This window comes from Odocoileus virginianus, chromosome 16 (genome assembly GCF_023699985.2).
Source record: "Odocoileus virginianus isolate 20LAN1187 ecotype Illinois chromosome 16, Ovbor_1.2, whole genome shotgun sequence".
Classification (NCBI taxonomy): Eukaryota; Metazoa; Chordata; class Mammalia; order Artiodactyla; family Cervidae; genus Odocoileus; species Odocoileus virginianus.
The window spans coordinates 18456274-18474725 of NC_069689.1; the positions used below are offsets into that span (position 1 = coordinate 18456274).

At 41.2% G+C, this 18452-nt stretch overlaps 1 protein-coding gene across 1 annotated transcript; it reads right to left on the reverse strand.

Moving 5' to 3' along the window:
* Positions 1–288: 288 nt before the first annotated feature.
* Positions 289–18370, reverse strand: UBR7 (ubiquitin protein ligase E3 component n-recognin 7). Its single transcript, XM_020875945.2, has 11 exons — positions 18153–18370; positions 16116–16249; positions 15446–15506; positions 14439–14534; positions 13324–13377; positions 12811–12916; positions 10696–10904; positions 10371–10520; positions 9171–9333; positions 7527–7588; positions 289–2546 (listed from the first exon to the last, which is right to left on the reverse strand). Exons 1-11 carry the CDS (start codon positions 18300–18302, stop codon positions 2454–2456), a joined length of 1278 nt encoding a protein of 425 aa, XP_020731604.2. The 5' UTR covers positions 18303–18370; the 3' UTR covers positions 289–2453.
* Between the last annotated feature and the right edge of the window lie 82 nt (positions 18371–18452).

Here is an 18452-nt window from a genome sequence, read left to right on the forward strand (position 1 = left end):
TAAAGTGGGGTGAGAGTATGTGCGTTCCTCAGAGGTATTGTAAAGCCGGGTGTGTATACATGCGTGTGCACCCACGTGTGAAGAAGCCCTGCTGGCCAGACCTGAGGTCTGGGGTGTGTGTGTGTCCTGGGATCAGGTCACATCGTGCTGGGGGGACAGGAGCCAGCCGCCCTGCAGGAGCGGGCCCCAGGGCAGATGGAGCTGCCACAGTGGACTCACATGGTTCCTGTTTCTGCAAACGGAGGCCATACACATTTAAAGGTGATGAGAAACCATCTGAAGAGCCACTATTTTTAATTGATTTATTTAAATTTTTACAGAAACCTGATTAGAGTTAAGTATGTAATTATAAGTCCCGTAACAATTCTACAAAAATGCACATACAATGCCAGAATTCCTTAAAAGTAACTAATATCGTATTCTTGTTTTGCATAAAACATGCATTAATATCAACTGCCACATGTTGGCCAAAATCAGTCTCTACAAGAAGAGACGGTCCAATACAGTCAATAAGAAAACTAGTTGTGAACAACAGGTTTTAAGAAAAAAAAAAAGAGGTCTTCTGGTTAACGTGAGAGGAACAGTACCTTTCCTAAAACAAGCCCTTCAGCACTGGGGGTTTTTGTCGTGCTGCACAGTGATGCTGAGACTTGGTCCTGACCTGTCATAAGGAAGGAAGGAACTTTCTGGTGCTTAAATCATATGCCTGAGAAGATAGAGCCTTTCAGGCCGTAATGGTATACAACCAGTATCACCTTGCAGAGAAGGGTTCAAAAATCCTCAGGCTCGGAACAGAGAGCTCCCAAGCTGGGGGTGGCGGCCCTCTCGGAGATGCCTGGAGCTCTGGCCCTGGCCACTTCAGCCTTCCACAAGGCCAGCTCAGAGCACACACGCCTCTCCTGTGGCCGCGAGATCTTCCCGTTCCACACATCACTCTTCCTGGGGATCTGTAATTAGGTCTGAGGCAGAAAAACATGAACTGTACTATTTCTTGAAGGCCTTTGCCTTCTGCAGGCCGAGTTCACTGTACTCAGGGATCGGTGGGTACATGTGACTGCTGGACACACAAAAAATATTAATATACACTTGTGGCTCCAAAGCCTCAAATGCTTATAGTCACACACCTCAAAGTGTGTCATCTACCATCAGGAAAGGCCATGCTCCTCCAGAGGGAGAGAGCAACTGAGGGTTCTTGTTTATTGAAAGGTGTTTTCCACACAGACTGAGGGGCTTTAAAGACACTTCAAACCAACTGAAAGGACATCCCCTCAAATATGGGCTTTTATACAACGTCCCGTGAGGTTCTTCGAAAGATCTCACAGTCATTAGGGACTCAGCTGCGGACTGACATTAGGGACTATGCTTTACTTAAAGCTCACCATCTGCGCGGCCTGGGGCCTTGTTTGGGATCTCTTCCACAGTTTGCCTCTCCCAAAACAGGGCACTCACTGCCCCTGCTCCTTACAAGCTAAGCCAGTATGTTTTTTTCTTCAGCACAGATTTAAGGGGGAAATAATTTACTGGGCTTCTAATAACATTTTCTTAACAGAACAATATCAAAATAGGTCTATTCTTAATATATGCTTATGAATATCCCTGATAATATTAAGAAACTCGGAGGACTTTGTAAACCACCAAGATTTCACAGGGTAGTACCCGGTCTATTTTCTAGGCAGCAGAGAGGGACTAGTCTTGATGTAATGGCAGATTTTCTCCAGGAAGCCCTGTGAGCACTACAGTACTGAATTTCTAATATTCTAGTGTCAGTAGATTTGTGAATGACATTTTCACTTTATATTAGTAAAATCTGTAACAAAGGTAGTCTTCCTCAGTCCTGCCATCAGCCAACCTCCTTGCCTATGACACACGTCTAGACCAAAAAGCTGCAGTCCTGGCTAACTCCGGAGGTTCAGCCTAGATGAAGCGCGCTCTGAGATTCCTTCTGGGCCATGACCAAACCTCAGAAAACAGGGACACGGGACAGAAGCAGACCAGGCTTGAGGAAGCTTTGACCCAAGGCACCAGGATCAGAGGGGTGCGGGGACCTGTGGAGCTGACAGCAGGGCTTCTGCGACACTCCTCAAAGCAGGTCCTAGAAGACAGAGGCTGTGGCAGAGCAGACACACCTGGGAGTTAAAAGAACAAATCACTGGGGGGGGGGGGGGGCGTAAAAAAAGACAAGTTTACTTTTTTAAAAACAAATCAAACTTCTTGAAACTTCTGAACAAATAACCCTGGCTAGGCTGGGGGTGGGGGGGCTCAAGTCTGTGGAATGAGTTGCATTTAGCTGAGTCAGAAAGAAGAATGCTGGTTGTGAAATCAGCATAAACATTGTGGCTACTGTCATTAGGAGAGTGAAGGAAGCTCAAGGCTGGAGGAGGAGGCGGCCTCTTTTATTCCTGGAACAGGAAGTGGGTCTTTCTCGGCCTGGATAGAAGGCGCTGCACTCCTCTCTAGCTGCAATAATACTGCATCCCGTCCACTCTTCTTCTCTTTTTTGACTGAAATTCTTCAAAGAACTGCTGGATGTCCTCTCTCTTAACCACCTATGGATGGAAAGCAAAGATTAGGAAAGGCAGCCACATTACAGAAGAGCTGTAATAGTCACAGTCAAGTCCAACAACATCGGTGATGAGGGTTGTTTTAGTGCCCAGTCATCCTGTCTCCGCTGCACAGACGAGCTCATGCAGGCTCAGAGACTGCGGGGTCAGAGTCGCATGGCAGGCACACGGCACACACGTGCCGTGGGGGTTCCACCGCCACCCTTGGGTTCCTCATTGAAATGAGAGGAAAGGGGGACTCCCGTGTGGTCTGCTAGGCTAGGGATATGTTTTGCAGTGCAGGGGATGTGGGTTCAATCCCTGGCCGAGGAACTGACTCCACATGCTGTCCAGCAACTAGGCCCGAGCGCCACAGCCAGAGCCCGTGCACAGCAAAGAAAGATCCTGCATAATGCAACTGAGATCCAGTGCAGCCAAATACATTTTTTTTTTAAAGGGAGAGATGAAAGTACTACCCATTTAATAGGGCCATTTGAAGAACAGACGAGACATAATGCCTGTAAAAGCCCTGCCTGGCACAGAGTAGGTTCTCTATGAATACTGTCACCTGAAAAGAGAAGTGACAGAACCAGCATGAACGCTGAGGGCCCCGAGGTCTCCTGAAGCCACCGTGCTCCCTCAAGACACGGCTGTCCTAGGAATGTCCCTCAGTTCTGCACAAGCACCCCAGCAAACAAATGTGGCTTTTTTGACACTTGTGCTCTCCTTTTTGGAGAAGGAAATGGCAACCCACCCCAGTGTTCTTGCCAGAATCCCAGGGACAGGGGAGCCTGGTGGGCTGCCATCTATGGGGTTACACAGAGTTGGACACGACTGAAGTGACTTAGCAGCAGCGGCAGCTCTCTCCTTTACACTGGAAAAAAAAGAAGAAACCCCAAAACTCTTCCCTCTTTCAGGAGTCCAAAATTAAAGATATTTGCTATATAAACAGACAAATAATTGGCAAAACTATGGAAGCAGTACTCTCAGTCAATGGAATATCCATGTTATCCACTGAGAAATTTATCTTGTATTTTACTGGAAAAAGGATTAGAGCATCACACTGTTCATGTATCAAAAGTGTTCATGATATCAGAGAAATAGAACATTAAAAATAAGAAAATAAGGGGGAATATGGATTAAAAAAGTAAACCGGGATGACCCAGAAGGAGTTCCTGCTTACTCGAAGAGGGAGTTTGTGCCACAATTGACAGGTTTATTAATGTGGGTTTTATTATTTATTATTTATTTATTTATCAGGATCCCAGTTCCCTGACTGACCAGAGATCGACCAGGAGATAGAATCAAGTCTCCTGCTTTCAGACAGGAGTCTTAACCACTGGACCACCAGGGAAGTCCTGATGAGATGTTTAATTACAAAGGCAGCACGCTGTTACCAACATGATTTTTAATTTTATAGCACATTCTTATTATTATGAGGAAATAAAGGTGGGGTATGGAGAGAGAAAGAGAAAAAGAAAGCACTAGAATGCAGGGAGGAAGAAGGAGAAAGAGAAGGAAGACAGAAGACAAATGCTTGTGTGTGAAGTGAAAACCTCCCTCTCCTCTCCCCAAGAGTGAGTGCGAACATCCCCAAGTGGCAAAGCCAACTTGAAGACCTCACTGGGGTAAGATACTGACTAATTCTTGAAAGAACTTCACATTTCGTCAGTATTCTACCAGACTGGTAGCTGACACCAGCCTCGCAGGCACTGAGAATAAGCTGGAGGTCAACCAGTGGGAATGAGAACCCCTCACAGACTCAGGATGCAGGCGGCTAACACACACTGAGGTCACCGTAGCTCAGAGCTCTAAGCGACTGGGCTTGGGAATGTCCATTTACAAATGCTGCTGGGTAGGCTACTAGGGAGTTCGGATGTGAAGGCTCTGTCCCTGGCTTGGGCCACAGACATTAAATACTGAAAGGTGATGCAAGGAAACGATTTCTCTGGCAAAGATATAGGAGGAGGGGACTTAAGAGCCCACAAACCACCCAATGTGCCATTTTTAGTTTCCAGACATCCCCAAACGGTCACAGCCAACATAAAGAGTAGAAACATTAAAGAGTAAATGTTTATTAAGTCACTAAGTTCTGTCCAAACTCTTCTGCGACCCCATGGACTGTAGCCCACCAGGCTCCTCTGTCCATGGGATTCTCCAGACAAGAATACTGGAGTGGGTTGCCATTTCCTTCTCCAGAGGATCTTCCTGACCCAGGGATCGAACCTACATCTCCTGTATTGGCAGGCCAGTTCTTTACTGCTGAGCCATTGGAGAAGTCCTAATAATACTTGGGTCCAATAATAAATCATTTTATTGGTTTGTCTCAGAAAATCTGCATTTCTAAGTGTTTTTTTTAAGTCAGACACAAACATTAAATAAAGGGCAGGCCATTATTTGACAACATCTAGACCTTATTATAAAAAAGAAAAAGAAAAAAAAAGGAAACAAACAAAAAATAGACCATATTATTATGGACAAACACAACCAAAGCAGACAAGCTTTATGACAACTTACGGTGTTTGTAAAGATCTAGTTAGTAATGTTGAAAACAAACAATAAAAAATATTTTTTCTGTCTTTCAAATCATCACATCTGATTTAAAAATTACCTCAGACTCATTAAGAATGGCTCCAGTGATAACAAAGACCCATATGTTGAAGACACATGTGAATACTCTGGATAAAGCTGTTTCAAATGTGAAAAGCAAAGGGCACCACACCTACTTTTTTCTTGTAATTTTAACTGTGTGTGAAACAAAACCAATAATGAGCACAGCAACCACAAACTGCACAGAAGCAGAGGCACAAGTGCACACTCTGACACACAGCTGAAAGACCTGGAACAGCCACTAACAGTGCGGACCTTAAAACAGTTACACTCGGGGACACTTGGAGCTCCAGTGAGAGAAGGCTGAGGCCAGCCTCTGCAACAGAAATGAGAATAACTGGCGGTTAAGAGCTGCTGGGAAACAAAAGGACATCCACAGTGACAGTGAGGAACATTCTCTAAAAATGAGCAAACCATTTCAGAAGACTCTTTACCCTCAGACTTCACAATTCATTCTGCCGCAAGGCAGCAGTGCCAACTATCCAGGCAGCCACAAGACCTTCCCACATTTATAAGAAAGTGCTCAGCCTGCAGAGACTTCTCCCAAGAAAGCAAGTCTCAGGGCATGTCCTAAGTGTCTGTCAGATCCAGGTCTGACTTCGTTAGTCTGTCTGGCGGTAGCAGAGCAGAACATTTACTGTCCAGGAGGACAACTGTAGGCCATGAAGAGAAAAGTTGTTTTATTTTATATCTCCCTTTGGAAGATAGAAAAGTATTCTAGAAAAAAATGCCATCATAAACACATATGAGTAGTAAAGAACTAGAAAGTATTTGAAAATTCATCTGGAGAACTATTTTAAAAGATTAGACATTGTAGTGACTTCCCTGGTGGTCCAGTGGTTAAGAATTTGCCTTCCAATGCAGGGGATGTGGGTTTGATCCCTGGTCAAGGAACTAGATCCACGTGCTGAAACTAGACAAAAGTTGCCCTGCTTCAACTAAAGACCCCGTATATCACAACTCAGACTGACAGAGCCAAATCAATAAATAAATGAATTTTTTAAAAAAATTACGCATTATAGTGTTAGTGTCGCTCTTAAAAGTTGTTACTCTCCTACCCAGCAAGACAAATGATTTAGCCCTCAATTATCAAATTCTTTTATTCTAAACTATAGAACCCCGAATCACAGAAAAGAGGTCTGGCTTAAATTTTTTTCCTGACTGGTCATTTTTGCTTCCTCCTCCAAGAAATCCTGCTGGAAGATCAGGACTGGGAGAACCAGTATGGCCAATCCAATGGCCCCTCATAAGCTACAACTGCTCTCTCAAGATCCTGGGTGATGGTTCCACCCCTCATGTGGAGGTTTGGGCAGGACTCCTAATGTGGCTAGTCTGGTGGTGGTTCACTACTATTCATTTCCCTTCCCTCTATCTGTACTACACGCTCAGTCATCTTTTTCATCAGAGAAAATGAACTATGGAAAATAGTATGGAAGGCCCTCAAAAAAAAAGAAACAGAACCACCATATGATCCAGCTAATTACTTCTAGGTATATATCCAGGCTTCCCTGGTGGCTTAGACAGTCAAGAATCTGCCTGCAATGCGGAAGACCTGGGTTTGATACCTGAGTTGGGAAGATGTCCTGGAGCGGGGCATGGCAACCCACTCCAGTATTCTTACCTGAGACTCCCCAGGGACAGAGTAGCCTGGCCGGCTACAGTCCATAGGGTCTCAAAGAGTTGGACACAACTGAAGCAACTCAGCACAGCACAGCACACAGGTATATATCCAAAGAAAACAAAAACACTAATTCAAAAAGATGCATGCACCCCAATGTTGAGAGCAGCATTATTTATAAGAACCAAGATATGGAAGCAACCTAAGTGTCCATCAAGAGATGAATGGTTAAAGAAAGTGTTTTATGTATGTATACACACACACACACACACCATGGAATGTTAGCTTTGAAAAAGAATGAAATTCTCCCATTTGCAACAACACAGATGGATCTAGAGGGTATTATTATGTTTAGTGAAATAAGTCAGATAGAGAAAGACAAATACTATATGTTATCACTTATGTGTGGAATCTAAAAAATACAACAAAGAAATCAATATAACAAAAGAGAAACACAATCACAGACAGATCAAACTAGTGATTACCAGTCGGGAGAGGGATGGGAGACGGGCACATCAGGGGAGGAGGTTAAGAGGCATAAAGTCCAATGCATAAAATAAGCTACAAGGGTATAGTAAGCACACGGGAATATAGCTAATATTTTATAATGATTTTAAAAGGAGTATAATCTATAAAAATATTGAATTATTATGCTGTACACTTGAAACTAACGTAAAACTGTAAAGCAACTGCACTTCAAAAAAAAGGAAACTTTATTCAAAACATACAGGGCTATGATTAAAATTAACTCTACTTACTGTGCCTTCATCAGCAAATCTCTTGAGATAGTCTTTAAGTTCAGTCTTCAAGTCATTGTATTCTAAATCAAAACAACAAAGAAAAAGACATAAACTTCAGACAATCCATTTGCCTTTAGGAACAAAAGATTTCCTGACCATTATTTGAGTATGTTAATAGTTTAATCTATATTTTTCTTCAAGTGATATCTGCATAGAAATTTATTCTCAATTTCTCCCAAATTCCCTCACTTGGACATCTGGGAACCCTTTTTCATTAAATAAACCCTCAAGGAACAGATACTCCCATTCCCAAAAAGACTGTTGTTTAGTCGCTGTGTCTTATCCAACCCTTTGCAACCCCATGAACTACAGCATGGCAGGCTTCCCTGTCCTTCACTATCTCCTGGAGCTTGCTCAAACTCATGTCCTTTGAGTCAGTGATGCCATCCAACCATCTCATCCTCTGTTGCCCCCCTCTGCTCTTGCCCTCAGTCTTTCTCAGCATCAGGGTCTTTTCCAGTGAGTTGGCTCTTCACATCAGCTGGCCAAAGTACTGGAGTTTCAGCTTCAGTTATCAGTCCTCCCAATGAATATTCAGGGTTGATTTTTTCTTTAGGATTGACTAGTTTGATATCCTTGCAGTCCAAGGGACTCTCAAGAGTCTTCTCCAGCACCATGATTCGAAAGCATCAATTCGTTGGCACTCAGCCTGCATTATGGTCTAACTCTCACATCCATACATGACTACTGGAAAAACCATAGCTTTGACTATATGGACCTTTGTCAGCAAAGTCTCTACTTTGAAATATGCTGTCTAGGTTTGTCATAGCTTTTCTGCCAAGGAGCAAGTGTCTTTTAATTCTGTGGCTGCAAACACTGTCTGCAGTGATTTTGGACCCCAAGAAAATAAAATCTGTCACTGCAGCTGAGAATTTTTTAAAAGATTTCCCATCTGTCTATAATTCTAGTGCTAAAGTATCTTGGACTTGTCAAACATTAAGTTTTAAAACTCACTCACTTGGCAATTTGTATTATATACATGGGAACTTGAGGGCTATATCCCTCAAGTTATAGCCTCTATCCCCAAAAAGCTTTCAGTCCAATAAATGCAAAAGGAAATTAATCAAATAGTTACATATGCAAGACAGAAATAACCACTGTCAAAAAAGGGTTACAAAAGTGGTGGCATCAGAGTAGAAACTGTCTAGGACAGAAATCACTAAAATAAGTTGGGCATGCTGAGAGAAAAAATGTAAAAACCTGCAATTAAGGGTTTGAAAATATTTTCCCCTCTAGTGGTTTCCTGTAACCACTGAAGCATCTCAAGAACGGTCAAAAAGATGGCATGTAATGTTCAATGAAAACTGTTTCAATGGATGGAAAAAGAAATTGATTTCCTCTTATTCTGTACTTATACATCTACCCTTAATCAAAATAGCATGTTATGGTTTCTCAAGCGTGCAATTATTTTAGCATTTAACCCTGACTCAATGGAAATAGTAGCTAAATACTCAGCACTGTTACAATCAAGCAAGTGTTAAGTGAGGCTTACTATACAATTCCAAATTTAAACCATTTTTAGTTGTCCTCCTTCTATATAGTTTTTTTTTAGTAGTGAAGGAAACTTCATGAACTTTGTAAATTTTCACAAACAGTATTTACCACAAATAAGCTCTACTTGCTGGACTCTGTTCATGCTGTTCAGGGTGTCCATTAGAGGGTCTCTCCTGTCAGTCGCCTGGTCAACCTTGCCTTTGTTTTCATAAGCCAGAACTGTGTCATATTCATCTGTCAGGAACAGGACATCTAGATCGCCATACATTTTCTTTAAAAAATAAAACCAGTTTCCCCATTAGAACTGTATATCATTCTCAGAAAGTCAACCTCATGAGAATCACCAAAAATCTGTTTAATTTTCCTAATATCCAGAAAAATCCCAGCCTTTCGGCAGAGTTGCTTGAAGCATTTATTCTTTCTGTCCAAATTTCTCTTAGGAATCTCCCAACTTCCAGTAGATGCTGCATGATATAAGAGATTTTTATTTAAAAACCAACTTACTGTAACTTTCAACAAATTTGTGTTTCTCAGCCATTAAAAAGAATTCATTTGAATCAGTTCTAATGAGATGGATGAAACTGGAGCCCATTATACAGAGTGAAGTAAGCCAGAAAGATAAAGACCATTACAGTATACTAACACATATATATGGAATTTAGAAAGATGGTAACGATAACCCTATATGCAAAACAGAAAAAGAGACACAGATGTATAGAACAGACTTTTGGACTCTGTGGGAGAAGGCGAGGGTGGGATGTTTCAAGAGAACAGCATCGAAACATGTATATTATCTAGGGTGAAAGAGATCACCAGCCCAGGTTGGATGCATGAGACAAGTGCTCGGGCCTGGTGCACTGGGAAGACCCAGAGGGATCGGGTGGAGAAGGAGGTAGGAGGGGGGATCGGGTTGGGGAATACATGTATATCCATGACTGATTCATGTCAATGTATGACAAAAACCACTACAATATTGTAAAGTAATTAGCCTCCAACTAATAAAAAATTAAAAAGAAAACAACCAACTTACTGTAACTTTCAACAAATTTGTGTTTCCAAGTAATTCTATGATATAGAAAAGCTATTTTCCACTGAAATGAAAATAAGTAAATAAGAAGTATTGCATCATTCTTAATTGCTTCCATAAACATTCAGACTGCAAACACTAATTCACAAATTTGTTTAACATAAAAAAAAACTTACATTCCCTTTACTCTAATACCAATTTCATAAATAAACTTCCCAGGTGTTCTTATTTTAGGCATCTGTCCACAAAACACTTAATGTTGAACATGATCAGGTACTTACCATACAGTCTTTGCAGGTACACAACTTGCTACGCCAGTTCAGGGGCCAATAGGTGGCACTGTCTTTCTTTATAAACTGCTTAGCTTTAAGCTCCTGAAGTTTGCAGCCAGACTGTGATTCTGTGTTGAAATGTTGATTCTGAAATGCTTTCTGAAATTAAGTTTTGAAGTGTGTATTTTAAACTATCATCATTTTCAAAGTTTAGATTTTTTGTAAAAGGATTTTTTTAGGCAAAAGGTACAACTGAAATCTAAAGCTACATAGCTTACAGAATTAATTTTGCTTAAATTTTATTTCTTTTACAGCTCAGATTTCATTTTGTTACCTGGAGATCAGATTCAGAACTAGAGCTGGTACATGGTTCGTCTGTCTGCTCTGCTTTAACTTCCTTCACGATAGCCTTTCCGTGTTCTGGAACATCCTCTCCGAGGGCATTGTCTTGATGAGCCCCATTTTCAGTTGTGATAACTTCTTGATCACCTACTCCATCAACATTCAGCACCAACCCATCATCTTCAGTAGTTACTTTGGTTACTGTAGGTTCAATGAAAACACACACACACACACACACATCCACACACAGTGAGACAATGAAATCACTTAGTTTGATTAAAAAATACTTCAGAATCTGGAAAAGGAGAGAGTTAACCTGAATCTCTGGAATAATGAGAAAGGAAATGACACTTTTTTAGATTATGCCTGCCTATTCTAAGGTGTCATATAACAGAAAATTTAAAAATACCAATCACTGGTGGGAAGGGTGGGTTCAAGAGGGTGCAGCTCATTGGTAAAGAATCTGTCTGCCAGTGCACGAGATGCAGGTTCAATCCCTGGGTCAGGAAGATCCCCTGGAGGAGGAAATGGCAACCCACTTCAATATCCTTGCCTGGAAAATCCCATGAACAAAGCCTGGCAGGCTACAGTCTGTGGGGTCACAAAGAGTTGGGCATGACTGAGCAACTGAGTACGCATGCATGTGCAATAGACACTGTAGAGGCACTCATAGCTGATTCACTTCACTGTGCAGCAGAAATGAACACAACATTGTCAAGTAATTACACTCTAGTAAAAAATAAAATGTGAACCAAGAACAGAAAAAAAAAACATCTGGAAAAAAGAGCTAAAAAAAAAATATCAATCACTACTTAAGCATTTTATATGTAAATGAGAACGGAAAATACTATAGATGTTAAAGACCCAGGGACACCACAAGAAGCAAGAGGCCATAGGAAGAGATTCAGCTGCAAACACAGGAGAAGGGTAGTTTTGCAAAAACAACAGTTTTTCTTTACGCGAGGAGGAAATTAGAAAGGATGCTTGCAGAGACAGAAATGACAGAGAGCAGAGAAATGACAAGGGAACTCACACTGCAGGATGGCTTTTCAGTTTATTAGGAAATGAGGCCATCTGCTGACAGGGAAGGAAGTGAAGACAGGGCAGAGGGGAAGGGTTAAGAAAATCCAGTGAATGAGAAAAAGATTCAGGTCCAGCAGAAAGTGAGATGTAATTGAAAAGGATATGAACAGGCTGATTTATGCTGATGTATGGTAGAAACCAACATAGTAATTATAAAGCAATTATCCTTTAATTAAAAATAAATAAAATTTTAAAACACAGACAAAAAAGCATATGAACAGAAAGAGGACACACCGAGTACAAGAGCTTTGAGACAAAACAAAAACGTAGGATGCTGCTTGAGGTTTGAATGGTGAAGTGTTCCCTAAAAGTGAGAAGGGCAAGAAATTAAGAGGCCGGAACAACAGCTACTGTGAATTACTACCATTTAAAAAATAAACACATATAGCATTAAGAGTAAACTAAAGTATTTCATACCTTAAGAACATTCATTACTAATTAGTGGTTTGCGGTCAATTTCTGAGTACAGTAAAGGCATCAGATGACAAACTGTCGCCACCCCTTCCTCGACCAATAGCATGTCTTACATTTAAGAACAACTTGTTTCGGCTCTGTTATCTTTCAAAATCCCCTTAAAAACTGCTTTCTCCATTTTCTCCAATCTGGTCTCATCCATATTGATTCTTGGCAGTCTCCCAATCTATCTATAAGCACCTTGTGGAGAAGGAACAGATCTTATACTTTTTTCTATACGTCAGAGTCCCTTAAAAATAGTTCCATGTTAGCAACATGGAACTCTGCTCAATGTTGTGTGGCAGCCTGGATGGGAGGAAAGTTTGGGGGAGAATGGATACATGTGTACTTATGGCTGAGTCCCTCTGTAGTTCACCTGAAACTCTCACAGCATTGTTTGTTAGCCATTCCCCCATACAAAATAAAAAGCTCGAAAACAAACCACGTAAAATAAAGTAAAAGTACACAGTGAGAAACATAGTAGCTGAAACTTAGATACTGAACAAATTGTGCTGATTTGTACTGAACATATGACCCAGGCTGGAGGCATGCCAACTCCACAGACTCTTACCTGCCAGCTGGGCAGCGTACGCCCACAGGAAAGGACAGCGCTTCATGCACGCCTGGCACACCATCTCCTGGAAATCCCCGCTCTCAGGGGGAATGGCACCAAGATGCTGGGACACAGAAAACCAAGTTATTTTCCTTGTCATCACCAAGTTCTCCGAAAAGTTTGTTGTTTTATAAAATATTCCAACAGTCCATTGATCATATCTCTATAGTATTTTTTAGAAGAGTAGTGATAATGTGAAATATAACTGAATTCCAAAAGACAAGATCTTTTTGGGACTTCCCTGGTGACCCAGTGGCTAAGATTCTGTGTTTCCAATGTCGAGGGCCTCAGTTCAGTCCCTGGTTAGGAAACTAGATTCCATATGCCACAACCAAGATCAGACTCAGCCAAATAAATAAGTATTAAAAAAATTTTTTTTTAAATACAAAAAAATAAAAAATAAATTAAAAAAAGACAATATCTTTTCTTTTTGTAAAGACAATGGGTTTAAAAGGTCAAAGCTCTCCTTACCCTTCCATGGAACCAGTCTTCACAGACTATACACTGGATCATCTCATCTGGAATCTAACATAGAAAGACAATTTGTTTGTTAATGATTACAGTAAATTCATGGAGTTCTCAAGGCAAGAATACTGCCATTCCTTTCTCCAAGGAAGCCTGGTGTGCTGCAGTCCATGGGGTTGCAAAGAGTTGGACATGATTGAGCAAATCAACTGACTGACAATGAACTCTGGAATATCAAAGTAAATCTGGCACACATTAGAATCAGATATTAAATAATTTTCTACCAATTCTATAAGGCCACTATCCACATGCAAAAAGTCAAGGAGACAGGGAGAAACAGCAGTTCAAGGGGTCAAAGAAGTTCTTTCTTCATGAACTGGGGTTACAAAAGGGTTACATTGAGATAAGCACTTTGTGAGTAATTATGAAAACTTTTATATCAGTTACATACTATCTGATTACCACAAAACTTTATGAATAAGTAATAATATTTTCATTTCACAAATAAACCCAGGCCCAGGGAGGTAATGTGAATTGTAGCAAGTTGCACAGTGAATTACAGAATTTCGCCTTTGTCAAAAGAAAAGGAAACTAGAAATTAAAGCACACATTCACTCACTTATATGTGCACAGGAAAAGGTCTAAAAATATATACACCAAAAGTGTTAACAGTGGTTATGTCTGGGAGGTAAGAAGGTACAGGAATGAGGAAGAATAAAAATTCTTTTAAAATTTTGCATACACCTCTAATTGAAGTTTTTAAGAGAATCCAATTAGTGCGCCCTATTTTCTTTTCCTGGGAACGCAAGAAGTTGAAGGTCATTTTCTGGAAAGTATTCAGAGAAAAGGAGCAAACAGGCAGGCAAAGAGAGGGAGGAAGGAAAAAAAGTTCTGGCCTCAACAAAGTCCTGTCCAATATTTCTCATGATGTAAGAAAGAGAAAAATAGTTGGGCTCTGTAGTACTTGTAGCTTCAGGTCAGAGTCATAAAAAGGGGTAAATCTAGAATACTTTCACAATCCCCAATCCCTGCTGAACAGATAAAGGGCCAAATGTGACAAGAGGCTGGGGAGTGAAGGCTGGAGATGACACAGTCCTGGTGCTGACTTCCAAATCTCTTACCTCATCTTCAGGATCAGGGTAAGGTCTCTTGCAAACGCAGTACAATCCAAAAAAGTTGTCATTGTACTTATTGCCAGAATTTATCTTTGCTTTGTCCTGAAAGATATCAATTTCAATATAAAATATGGCCTAACTTTATAATTTCATGCATCATGGAATTTATGCGTTCAATAAATTTGTGCACTAAATATCTGTACCCCCTCCCTCCCCTGGAAGCTAGTCTTCAAAGTACAAGGGAAAAAATTCATCCTATAAAGTAATACTTTCTCCAGGATACAAGGAAATACAAGGAAAAAATAAAATTTATTTTCTATACCTTCTTTGTACCAATTGGGGGAGAATGACTATCAACCTATGGAAGCTGACACTGGTCTAGAATTTCAAAATACTTCTTAATGCCCGCTGTGATAGTCAAAGCCCCAAATTACTAGGAGGTAAAAAGTAGGCAAAGAAGTTGTCTAAAAATAATCTTTGAAGGAGGGAAAGAGCATGACAACTTTAGCAATCATGATTGAATACTGTAAAGTCCCTTATTTTCTGTTTCATTTTTGTTATTTCACTGGAAGTTATTGTAGAAGATAGTCTTTATTATCCAAAAAGCAGTGAAAAACTTCTGAATGCACATAACCCATGCTCATTATTGCCCAGTTTTATTTATTCAGTTTTAAAAGTCATACCCTTTTCTTTAAAAAGCCTCAGAGCATGAGCACAATCAACACAACTAAACCTGAATGACTTTAGAACACTACCCCCAAAACCTTTCATATTAATTACAATCTAAGGTAGGCTCTGAACAGGTTACTTAGTTTTCACAAGTAAAAAATGGGGTACAATCTAACACTGATTTGCTCATTTGCAAAGAAGAAGCACAGAACTTCCTTTTTGAAAATTCTTAAAAAAAAAAAAAGAAAAAAAAAAAAAAAAGAAAATTCTTGGTTTTTATCCCGTAGGACAGATACCAATCTTAGCTATTTTTCATGCATTTATCGTTTATTGTGCTTACTTACAGGAAATAATTTGCATTCCAAATTTTTAAACTTGCTGTTTCCACAATCACAACGAAAATTTCTGAAAAAAAAGGAGGAAGAGCCAATTTTAATTTTTCTTCTAAATCTAAAGACTACTCTTTACATTCATATCATAGCCTCTTCCCTTGCAACTGGCTTCTAGGATCTAAAAACTAGACTTGGTTGTTGTTCATGTATCCAATCCGCAATTTTCCCAAGCACATTACAATAAAAGATTTAATAATTCTATAAATTAACATGTGTGTGCTGTGTGCCCAGTCTTGACTGACTCTGTGCGATCCCACGGACCGTAGCCCACCAGGCTCCCCTGTCCATGGAATTCTCCAGGTAAGAATACTGGAGTGGATTGCCATTTCCTTCTCCAAGAAATTAACATGCATAAAGACAAATATCTGTATCTCACACACACACACAAAACAGTGGCAGAACAGCAGGGGTAGTTTGAGTTTGCCCCATAATTATATTTTAAAAGGTCCCCTTGAAAAACTGTTCTTTCTGATTATATTATATAAAACAGTTGCATTAAAGTTTACCAGGGCACAACTACTTTGAATGCAAAAACATGATTAAGAAAAAAAGTGCAACTGGAACATTTGAAAAGCATCCGGCATCATTTTACCTTTGACCATTTATCCTCTGACCATTTTACCTTTTTGTGTATAGCTCAAATAGTTTATGACTTCCATGACATTCATAACTGCAAGCCAGGCAAATTCCTGCTGGTTCTTCTCCCTCTGGAGTGCAGGTACTGCAGGCATACAGTGCTTGTCTCTTTACTGAACCCTAAAAGACAGCCCCCAAATGAAAAAAGTCAGAAAACTGATGAAACATTGGCAGAGTGACCTAATGCCCATACTATGATCTGAGAAATAACTGAAATCAGATTATCTGTGGTCAAGATCTTCCTGTAAAAACCAGAGACTAATAAAAAAGCATATACAATAGAATACCAAAACTCTGCTGCAGGTTTCATACACGTTTCATATAACTTTTTCTCAAAGTGATAGAAGTTAACATTTTCAGTCAGCTGTGAATAAGACGGTCTGCTTAACTATTTTAACACATGAAAATACAGGAGAATGTGTGTATGCTTACGTAAGGAATAATCATACTTTAATTCTGGAAAATGCTTGTGATTCCACCAAAGAGAAAACCAATGCATTAAATGAATCCCTTTGATTTTTAGATGTATGCTGACATATTTAGAGTTGAAGTGTCATGGTCTGAAATTTATTTTCAATTGGTTCAGGAAAAAAAAAGCAAAGTATATTACAGAGAAGAAGTAAAAGATAAAACAAATGTGGTAAAATGCTAAAAAGTGAATATATGTGAAGGTACACAGGTGTTCATAATATTATTTTTTCACTTTAACTGTAGACTTTAAACATTTCAAAATAAAAAGTTGAAAGAAAAGCAAATCCTGATAATGGCTGCCATCTTCTGGGAAGAAGGGAGACCCAGGAAAGCTTCTGTGATGCTGGTAATGTTCTATTTCTTGATCTGGGTGGTATGTACCTGCATGTGTTTTCGGTTTTGCTTTCCTAAGACTTATACATGGTTTCTGCACTTTTCCACATATTTTACAACAATACAAAAAAATTTTTTAAGGAAGTCAGTTTTAAAAATCTAACTACCTTTCAAAAATAACTTACATACAGGCTTTTTTTTTTTTTTAAGGCAAGCAGAGAAAAAGTTGTTTCAGTGGCGACCAAAGGTTTTAAAATATCAGCCAACATTAAATACCTCTGATGCCAGGTGTATTAAAAAAAAAAAAATCTAACCACTTTGCAGTGTAAACTGGTCATTGATGACGACTGGTATTGTGATCTCAGGCCACACCATATAAAGACCCCACGTCTCTCTCCACATCCTGCAATGTTCCACTCCACCGGCCTGGAAGGTAACCTTCTTCTTCCTATCAAGTATCATCTCTCTTTAGTTTTCTTCTACCCACCATTCTCCATTTTTGAACCTAGAAACATAGGATGAGTCACCAAACACTACGTCACACGCCCTCCAGTCCCTGTTCCCACCATCTTCCGAATGCCACCTCTCCTCCCCTCCTTTCCTTTGCCAGTGCCACCAGCTGTTCGGGTTCCAGTCTATCCCCCTGGGGGGCCGACTGCAGACAGACGTGGTCTTGCTTCCTCTCGCCAAAAAACCAGCTAGCACTTGTCAAACTAAATTGCAGAGGAACCAGCTGTCCAGGAGTCCAGCCTACGCGGAGAGATTTTCAAACCCAGAGCTCTCTCCTTTAACTCTGCTTTGACTCTCCCGTTTAATACCCAGCAAACACACCGAGGATGGGAAAAGTAGGGACAAAGATGCTCAGGATGTGAGAGGTCACGGAGTTGGTTTGGTGAAAAGCGGCCGGGGCACCGAGAAGAGACGAGGAAGGAAGGAAAAAGCAGCTGCTCCGGGGCCAAAACCGGAGAAACGTCGGGGGCCGGACAGAAGAAAATCCAGAAAGGAGGGGCGTCCTGCTGGCCACAGGTTAGGAAGGGGGCTCAGGAGACTAAGGGTAAAAGGGCACCTGGGCCTGGGATGGGGAAGCCTACGACTAACAGCTGCGCCGGACCACCATGGGGTGCGGGCCGCGGCCGGCGGGAAGTGAGAGGGAAAGACAGGTGGGGAAAGGGAGGTTCAGGGGAGCCTGGGGGAGGCGAGGCCCGGGCCGCGCGCCCACCTGCGAGTAGGAGCACTTCTCCGAGTCACTGCCGCCCAGGACGGCGCAAGCCTCATTCTCCAGCTCCTCGTCCTCCTCAAGTACATCGACCAACGATACCACGGGCTCCAACTCCGACTGTCGCCCAGCTGGCTCCTCGGCTCCGGCCATCCTCAACTGTCACCCGGACCGCGGATCTGCCCCGGCGGAGGCGGGAAAAGCGGCCGCGAGAGGCGGGGCCGGAGGAGGCGGGGCCGCGGCGCCAGGCACCAATCCCAAAGACGGGGAGCGAAGGAAGGGGGAGGAGCGACTTCCGACAAA